Source organism: Sciurus carolinensis, chromosome 18 (genome assembly GCF_902686445.1).
Source record: "Sciurus carolinensis chromosome 18, mSciCar1.2, whole genome shotgun sequence".
Lineage (NCBI taxonomy): Eukaryota > Metazoa > Chordata > Mammalia > Rodentia > Sciuridae > Sciurus > Sciurus carolinensis.
Window position 1 is genome coordinate 32407974 of NC_062230.1, and position 9708 is coordinate 32417681.

Here is a 9708-nt window from a genome sequence, read left to right on the forward strand (position 1 = left end):
GTTGTTAAGCCCACTATAAGAAGTTTTCCCACACTGCTGAGCTAGCTTGCCCTTCTACCTTCTGCCATACGAAGACAGCTGGGAAACCCTCACCAGATGCCAGCACCTTGATCTTGAACTCACCAGCCTCCAGAGCTGTGGGAAAATGATTTTTTTTAAGTTGTCAATGGCTTTTTAATTATTTATTTATACGTGGTTCCGAGTATTGAACCCAGGGCCTCACACGTGCCAGGCAAGCAGTCTACCACAGATCCACAACTCCAGCCCCAGAAAATAAATTTTTGTTCTTCATATGTTACCCAGTGTCAGGTATTCTGTTACAGCAGCACAAGTAGGGACAGCCATTCACTGACTGTGTTACTTTGCTCCGTGTATGTCATCATCTGTAAAATGGAAATAATAATGATCTACCTGCTTGTATTTTGTGCACATTAAATGAGTTAGTCCAAGTAAAGCACTCAGAACAGTCCTGAGCACATTATTAGCAAGCCTACTTCAGTGTACCTATGATCATTATGACATGCACCCGGGTGCTCAGGACTATTTATCAGTTTGCAGCTATACATGTTCTTGTATGATTATATTAACACCTGATGTCCCCATTAGGCTGGAAGCTTGCAAGGCCTAGAACCACCTGTGCATGCAGGTGCTAAATCAGCCTGACTGCAGGCTTCTCCTGGTCACAGAAATACCCAGGATAACCTTGCTTTCCTTTAACAGTCAAGAAAAATCCAGTCTGTCCTGAAATGTGTGTGTGTGTACCAGAGAAAGGTGGTCTAAGTGTGAGTCTGAAACAGAAGCCCTTGTTTCAACTTCTGAACTTCCTCCTCCTGAAAAATGGAGGCTGGGGGCCTAAGGGGCACCAGGGGACCTGGGTCTGTGACTTGCTTCTGATTAGCACAGCCTAGCCAAATCTGCATACATGTATTTCCTGCCTTTTGTCCCCCTGCGCCACCTTTCACTCCCAAGTCCCTGAAGATGGAAATCTGGAAAAGAAAATGATCTACTATCTTTCTCAAACCTGGCTTTGAATAAGACTGACTTTCCTCGCCAGCCTGTCTGGAGTTTCAGTAGAGTGCCACACGTGGTCGACCCCTCCCCGGTTTCAACTCTGTGGGGTCTACAGATTGCAGTACTTTTTTTTTTTCATTGAGTTAAGAATTTAATCATGAAACCAAGGAAGTTTCCACAGATGAGCTCCTAACAGTGAGTTAGGGAAATGCATGTAACCACTTCCAGAACTAGCGGACAGAAAGCGACGTATCAGCCACTGACAGTCACCCCAAAGGGATCCGAAGCATCATCTTCTGACAAACAATTTTCAGAGCAGCTCCACATCAGTCGAAGGGTTAGTTACTAGTAGAAGTCGACCTCTCTGTCCCAGTGGCACCTGAAGCAACTGGCAGGCTCTTGCAATAGTCATTGGTTTTGGTGGTGACAAGAATGGTAGCACCCTCCTCCATGGCTGGGAGCGGAAAGAAGGGGTCAGAATCAACCTTGGGCTTGCTCTTGACACAGTCTGGGCAGGTGCATTCTTCTACCGTGTACCCCAGGCTTCTTGGAAGGACCGTGCTGTGGCCAGTCCTGCTTTTGTCCAGGTCAGCATTAGCCACGTCCAGCAGGACAGAGCCTGATGGCGAGAAACAGAAACATTAACCTAACCCCCACCCCCCGCGGGGGTGGTTTTCATGACAGTCCCCGCAGGGCACATCAGTAACTGGGAGTGGTAGACTAACAGACCACAGGCCACCACCCCGGGCTCTAAAGTGTGGTTGGTTTGGGGACAGTGTTATGTGTGTTTGCTTGTGATGATCACATTTAAAAATCAAGAGATTGCACATGTGAATCTGGACAATTAGACTAAATTTTAGAACAAAATGTGGCAACAGAGAAACAGCACGGAAACAATGGGCTGGAGTCGAGAGCAGCTGTCATCTTCAGGCCTGCCTTGGGCCCCGTTGGCAAAGCCACCACCTGGCCCAGAACCTGCCTTGGTTACCCACTGGACTCTTGCAGGCGTTGAGGTTTTGACCTTATCTTCCCACATGAAAATGACAGAAGTTCCCATATGTTATACAGCACACCAAAATCAGTCTCTGGTGACGTTTTAGAACTCAGAAGAAAAGAGGCTCTCTTACGCAGCTTTTGATAGCAGGTGAATTTTTTTCAGTGAATCTCTTATGATCATATAAAAAGTCTTATTGTGACCAACCACACCTGTGAAGATAAGTTTTCTACTTCCCAGCATGCTACAGTATAACTTTATCTTCTAAATGTCACATTTGGAGTCACTCAGAAATAAGGCAGACTCAGGAAGAAAAATACTGCATTCCCTCGCTTATATGTAGAATCTAAAGAAGTTGGATACGTAGAAGCAGAAAGCAGAATAGTGGGTACCATGGGCAGGAGTCAGGAAATGGGAGCTGTTGACCAAAAGATCTGACGTTGCAGTTGTGTAGGGTATATACATCTGGAGATCTCCAGTGGGGCTTGATGACTCTAACTAGCTCTGTACTGTGTAACGCAGATTAGCTTCGAGTCAATTTCAAGGTACCTGAGGAAATGGTCGTGGTGGTTTGCTTGACTAGTCATCATTTCACCATGTGTATATCCGACATTATGCTGTACACCATAAATATACACAATTTTCATCTTACATTAAAATATTCATTCTCCACTTCTCTACTGACCCCAGGATAAAAGAAAAATTAGTAAATTACATGAAACCATCACCTGCCAACCCTGCACTAGAAAGCAGATGAGGTGATGCTTTACAGATTATGCATGGAAAATAAATGTATAAAGAAATAGGGCAGTTGCTGCTCTGTTTAAAATCAGAACGTGGGGAAAGGTGCTACAGAAATATTTTTATCTTGAGAGGCACTTAAGCAGAACATTGGCTTCTCTGGGACTGGTTCTCAACTGCCTAATAAGCAATTATTTTTTTCAGATGAATACTCAAATAATCCAGGAGAAACTGGTTATTCATTTCTAGCATTTTTCAGTAGTAAAACGTTCATCCAAGCAAATAACACATTTGTACTAAAAACAAGACCACATATCTTGCCAAGTATGCTTTTCCTGATAGTAGCAGTCCTGGATCGCAGTTTCCTACAGTAGGACATTTAATCAGTGTTCTAACTTTAGTCAAAGATGTTTTCCAAGAAAGCCTGAGGACTTCAATAGAGTGATTAATTAGCAAGAAAAGAACTTGGGGAAGGTTGATACTGTCAGAAGATCTGCAAAGAAGGCATCAATGCCCAAATGAAGGCTGCTTGCCTCTAAAATTGCTATCGACTAACACACTTGAAAGAACCGTGACCAAATGAAATAGTCAATGTTAAAAAAGAAAAGGAAATGAAACTTGCAACAGCCCCTCTTGGAAACAGACTGGAAAGATCACCACCAAACCAACCTGTGTTTTTTAATTCATCCTTCAGTGGTTCAGAGCTCATCTTCCTGAGCAAGAACATCAGCACAAACACTGCCAAAGAAATCATCAAGCTCAGGCCCAAACAGGTCCAGAGAATGGCATTTGTTCCTTTCACCGAATTGTTCATACCTTTATTAAAAGAATGTCAGAAAGGAAATAGGCTGATATCATAATATCACATCAAATATGAATTATTTGCCATTCAATTTCCCCAATTCACTAGCATTGACTTTTAAATTCTAAATACCACTTAATTAGAACATCAGAAGAAAATGTATGTTGCTTACAGTGCTGAATAAAATTGAGTTCAGGTTTGAATAATCACTTTGTCTTCTTTCTCTTTTGGATTCAGAAAAAGCGCACCATCTTCCCCATACTGTTTATTCTCCGAAAAAATAATCAATATAGAACACTTCACACCAACGCATAGTTGCTGAAGCAGTCTTACTTACTTGCATTACAATAACGCTGACATGGTAGAGGAGGAGTACTGGAACATCGAAGGTGACAAGATTTGCAAGCATGCAGCAAATTGTCAAAATATTCATTTTGGAAGCACTGCTGAGCCATCTGGAACTTGATCTCAGAGAGAAACCGGGGAACAACAAAAAGAACAGCATGAAAGGACAAGTAAAATATCGTCAAGAATGCCCCAGCAAATGTAGTGACAGCAGCTAGAATGTTGGGGGGGGGGGGAAACAAACAAACTCGACCTCACTCCATTGGTTCTTTGGGGGCCGTCAGCACTGTGCTAAGGATTTGAATACCACCTTCAATTCACATTTCTAAGTTTGAGGCTGGGTGGGGTAAGGTGGAGTGTAAATATCAGGACAAAGCGGTATCTGAAACAGAAACTGCTTATTTTTAGAGGAAGTTTCCCAACCAGGTGACAGTTGCAAGATGCAGTTAAGCCTGGGGCATCAGGCAGCAAGTTCAGTGACCATCTCCAGAGCAACTGTTTATGAGCTGTCCTCTGTGATAAGCCCCAGGGAGAGACCAGACCAAGTCTGTGCCCCTTAAGAACTTAAAATCTGACAAGGAAGCTAGAAGTGTACTTAGAAAACCACAAGGTACAGTAATAACTGACAGAATGTGAGAGATGGAAGGACAAGTCAAAGTCAAGCACAACCACCAGGTTCCGAATGTAGGAACAATTGCACCGCACTTAAAACAAGGAGAACCAGGGAGTTGGAGTGTTTTGTTATTGCTATTAATAATAATCCACTGAGGGAAGTGGCACACACCTGCTACCCCAGCTACTCAGGAGGCTGTGGCAAGGGATCACAAGTTTGAGGCCGGCCTTCACAACTCAGGGAGACCCCCATCTCAAAATTAAAAAGGTGTGATAGTTAAGGATGTAGTTCAGTGATAGAGTGTTTACTTAGCATGTACAAGACCCCGGGTTTGATCCCCAGCACTGAAAAAATAAAATAAAAATAAACCATGTTCCATTGCTGAAATTAGAAAATACAAATAAGCAGGTAGAAAAACTATCCATGGTCCAAGCATCTAAAAATTATCACTGTTACTCTTGGCCATATCCCAGGGATTGCAGACAGGCTGCCGATGTGTTGTGTTTGGCCAGTCCCTGATAGATACCCTTCTAGAGGCATTTCGGGATGGATGGACAGATGGACAGACAGACCGACTTTTTCATTGGATTTTCCTTGAAACAAATGAAATCACTTGAGTTTGCTGAATGCAGCACCCATGTAGAGGGGTCTTAAGATCCATCAGAAATACAGAACTCAATTAAAATTTGAGGAAACAAACTCCAAATTCTATGTAGCGATTCTGGAGTAGTTGCAGGGAGGAGAATTCAAAACAGCCTTCATTGTTAAGTATTAAGTTTTATTCATTAAGCTGAAGGGTAAATACATTGATATTTGGTTTTTCCCCCCTTTAATGTAGTTTTGTTATCCTTTACAGGTTTTTGTGTTTTAAAAATAGTGCATAATACTTGTTAAAATTATGATAATGAAATAAATTGTGGACGTTAAAAGCAACACTTTTTTTAAAAAGCAACACATTTTTTAATGCAGAATTTGAGCCTAGAAAAAAGTTAGAACTAAGATATTAATCAAAACCCTGAATTTGAGTCTCTCTCTGCTTCCTTGTTGCCATGTCCTGAGCTGCTTTCCCCTGCCACACTCTCTGGCATGAAGTTTTACCTCACCTCAGGCCCAGAGCAGTAGAATCACCCATTTGTGGACTGAGACCTCTGAAACTGTGAACCCAAAATAATTTTTTCATTCTCTGTATTGTCCTCATTGGGTCTTTTGATCACAGTGATGAAAAAGTTGACTAAAACAGAAATCAGTATTGAGAAATGGGGTCATTGCTGTGACTAACCTGACCATAGAGCTTTTGTGGAGAAAATTTTGAGAAGTTTAGAGATGCACGTTGAAAAAACTTTTTAATTGTTGTAAACAGAGCTTAATGGGAGATTCTGGTGGAAGTTCAAAAGGCCAGAATGCCAATAGGACTGTGGACAGTAAAGACTGGGCTCCTGAGGTTTCAGAAGAGAAGGAATACTCTACTAGAAAATGAACTAGTTCTCACTAAGAAGTTGTCCACATTTTGCCTATGTCCTCAGACTTCCTGTGAGGCTAATTTAAAGGTGTTGGACTAGCTAATCTGGTGGAGGAACTTTCAAGGAAGCACAGCCTTCAGGGGGTGGCATGGGTATTGCTGGCAACTTTTAGCCAAGATAATTGTGACAACCAGATGCAGAAATCAAAGCAAAAAGATTTTTTTAAAAATTGCAGTTTGACCAGAAAACTGCAAGTAAAGCCAGAACTAAGGACATTAGTTCCGGTTATTAAAGACATTAATTGGTTATTAAAGACATTACAACCCCTAAAGAGACTTTCCTCAGAAACAATAGGAAAGATGACTTGAGGGCATCTCTGGAATTGGCAAGACCATACCCTTCTCAGGCTCAAAAGTATAAAAGAAAAAATTGCTTTGAGAAGGACCATGTAGGCCCCTGGCTTACATAAGGGTGGCTAGGAAGTTCCACCATGCTCGGCCACCAGGTATGCTGCAACCAGAGTCCCTGGGGGCTTGGCTACTGCTCAAGATGGTGGCATAGACAGGGGGTGCTGGTTCTGCAGGACTGCAAAATGCTGAAATTAGGGACTTATGGAGGCTTCCGCTGAGATAGCAAAGGGGGGCCTGGGAGGCCAAGTAAAGTACAACAGGGTTAAAGTCCTTGCAGGCTGCCCCTGAGAGGGCAATACATGAAGAAGTGAGAAGGAAGCCAAAGCTGCAGTGGAGATCCCCGAGAGTAAAAGATACTGTAGAATGTGTGGGGAGGAAAGCTGCAGGAATCAAGCATAAACAAGCCAAGAGAGCAATCAGGTGGGCTGCAACCAGCAAGATCATAAGACAGAGATACAAACCCTTTGGAAAGAACTTCAGGATGTCATGGGCCCCAGATGTTGGACGTGGAGCTACAGGATTGTTTACCCAGCTAGGTCCCATTCTTTCTTTATGCCCCAATTTCTCCCTTTTGGAATGGAAATGTTTACTCTGTGCCTTTATATGTTGAGAATATGTAACTTGGTTTTGAATTTTACCAGGGCTTACACTGAGAATTTGCCTTGAGTCTCAGAGGAGACTTCAAGCTTGTACTTTTGGGTGATCCTGGAACTGTTAAGACTATGGGGACGCTTGGAAATGGACTCAGTGTATTTTGCATTGTGAAATGGACCTGAACTTTTGGGATCCTGGGGCAAAATGTTATGGTTTAGATATAAGGTGTCCCCCAAAAGCTCATGTGAGAGACAATGCAAGAAAGTTTACAGGTGAAATGACTGAGTTGACAGCCTAAACCTAATCAGTACATTAATCCACTTGAATGGATTAACTGGGTGACAACCATAGACAGGTAGGGTGTGGTTGGAGGAGGTGGGTCATTGGGGCGCATGTCTTAGGATTTATATTTTGTCTGTTGAGAAGGGCGTTCTCGCTCGCTCTCTGCTTTTTGGTGGCCATGTTCTGACCTGCTTTACTCCACCATACGCGTCTGCCGTGATGTTCTGCCTCTCCTCAAGCCCTGAGTAGTGGAGCCAGCCATCTATGAACTGAGACCTCTGAAACCATGACCTCCAAAATAAACTTTTCCTCCTCTAAAATTGTTCTTGTCAGGTATTTTTGTTTATTCATTTATCTATTTATTACTGGGATTGAACCCAGGAGTGCTTAATCACTGAGCTATATTCCCAGCCCTTTTTTCTTTTATTTTGAGACAGGGGCTCACTAAGTTGCCTAGAGTCTGGATAAATTGCTGAGGCTGGCTTTGAACTCGTGATCCTCCTGCCTTGGCCTCCCAATCTGCTGGAAATACAGTCACGTACCACGACACCCAGCTTTGTTAGGTCTTTCAGTCACAGCAGCAAAAATGCTGACTAGACAAACAGGCTCATATGAAAAGACATACAGGAGATTGGTAACAGTTCCTGCCTCTGCCAGGAGACAGGACAACTAGGATAGGAAAAGACTTCTTTCCATTAAAGAATTATTTGAATAATTATATTAAAATTGGAAAGTTTTTTAAAGTGTAGGGAGCTTAAGGAAGAAGAAAAGCAGAGTGAGAGGCAGGCTTCCCTTGACACACTCCTCAGCCTTAAGAGCAGCAGAGACCTGCAGAAGCTCTGTAGGCAACTCGGAGAAGCCCAGGATGGCTCCATTCTCAAAGAGAGGGTGGCAGGCCCCTCATGGCTTGTCACCCAGCCCAGCCCTCAGGATAGGCTCCCGGGGACCAGAGCCAGGGGCTACTTCTGGCCTCATCTCCTCTCCCCACAGCATATTGTCTCTCCTGGTGAGTAGCTTAAAGCCCGCTCCTAGTGAGTAAAGTGCAGGCCTCAGAGTAGTTAGTCCAGAGGAAATTTCAAAAGAAGTCTGCTGGGGCTCCTCAGGGTCGCTCTGCTTACTCCCCTTCCCCAGGGCTTCGGTCTGTGTCCTACAAGGATTCGTGTGTGGGAATCCGTCCCCGTTGTGGTAATGTTAGTGGTGGGATGTTTAAGAGGTGGGGCCTCCTGGGAGGTTGTTGAGTCATGGGGGCATGGAAGGGATTTGGGTAGTTCTGCCTTCAGGCCCTGAGCAAATGCTCGCCCCATGCTCTTAGGCCTCCAGAACTGTGAGCTACGCAAATTTCTTTTCTTTACAAATTACACAGCCTCAGGTATTTTGTACAGCAACAGAAAACAGACTAATGCACCCAGGTTTGTTGGTTAGCTCCATCTTTGATTCTGTGGGGAACCCTGCAGTCCTTCCAATAAGGCCCTCTCTAGCGTAAGTTACACACATTTAGTTTGAGTTGCTAGCCCAAAAATAAAAGTGAAGTCTGTAGCCATATCAACCAATTGTTAAGTGAAACCTGAGATGTCAACCACAGACAGAGGCCTGGGTGAGCCATGCCCTCCCATTTGCTCCTCAAGGTGAGAGTAACAGTTTAATTCTGCTTATGCTCCAGAACAGGTGAAATATGAGGAAGCAAAGACTAAGAGGAGACAGATGAACACGCAAAGAGGCTGGGAGATGGTGTACCAGACAGGACTCTTTCCATAAGAAATCATGTAAAAATTGGAGCAAAAAAGAATTGACTGGCTTTATAGCTTCAAAGCCCAGTGGTAGAATCAGATTTAGGGGAGCCAGTTAATCCTTCAGGGTCCTGGTTTCTCTCACTTGGTTCAGCAATGTCATCCAGGGTCTTGGCTCCATTCAAATGAGCACAAAAAGCTGCAGCACCTCCAGACCTAACGTACTACTTACTTCATCTAAACTCTCCCAGCCTCAATCTCATCTGTTCCCATGGTTTCAAACATGTTAACTCCAAACCCTGCATATCCAACCCCATCCTGACCCCTGAAATCCAGACCCATGTGCCAGCTGCCTACTTGAAATCTCCACCTCAAAGTATAATCAGTGTCTCAAACTTTACTATGTTAAAGTCCATTTGGATTCTCCCAAAGGAGGATGACTTTATCAAACCTCTGTGAATACCAAATTCCTTTTTCCCAAGGGTACCCTATGAACATTTAGGAATCTCAGTTTTGTAGAACACAACTTGGGAAAAATTAATTAACTCCATGATTCTCTCTAGTTCTCAAAGACTGTGATTTGGGGTCTAAACAGAATAACAATAAAACAGAAACAGCAAGATATTCATGTGAAGATTTTTTTCAGGTTTCACGAGAGAAGGTGTCGATGTCCTTATATCACCAAAAGAGTGCTGTGCCTGACCTTACTCAGCATGGTAAGAACACAGG

General features: G+C 43.4%; 1 protein-coding gene across 1 annotated transcript; it reads right to left on the reverse strand.

The window, feature by feature from the left end:
• Positions 1–1155: 1155 nt before the first annotated feature.
• On the reverse strand, positions 1156–4203 carry Tnfrsf17 (TNF receptor superfamily member 17). The gene is made up of 3 exons (XM_047532906.1): positions 3886–4203; positions 3416–3562; positions 1156–1630 (listed from the first exon to the last, which is right to left on the reverse strand). Exons 1-3 carry the CDS (start codon positions 4001–4003, stop codon positions 1350–1352), a joined length of 546 nt encoding a protein of 181 aa, XP_047388862.1. The 5' UTR covers positions 4004–4203; the 3' UTR covers positions 1156–1349.
• Between the last annotated feature and the right edge of the window lie 5505 nt (positions 4204–9708).

What these genes read in the sequence shown, in the direction of transcription:
- Tnfrsf17 (XM_047532906.1), bottom strand. Translation starts at nt 4,003, where the DNA reads ATGGCTCAGCAGTGCTTCCAAAATGAATATTTTGACAATTTGCTGCAT. An exon ending in TCAGCGTTATTGTAATGCAA is followed by an intron (nt 3,563 to 3,885) that starts GTAAGTAAGACT and finishes CTTTTAATAAAG; the next exon opens with GTATGAACAATTCGGTGAAA. An exon ending in GGATGAATTAAAAAACACAG is followed by an intron (nt 1,631 to 3,415) that starts GTTGGTTTGGTG and finishes TCTCGCCATCAG; the next exon opens with GCTCTGTCCTGCTGGACGTG.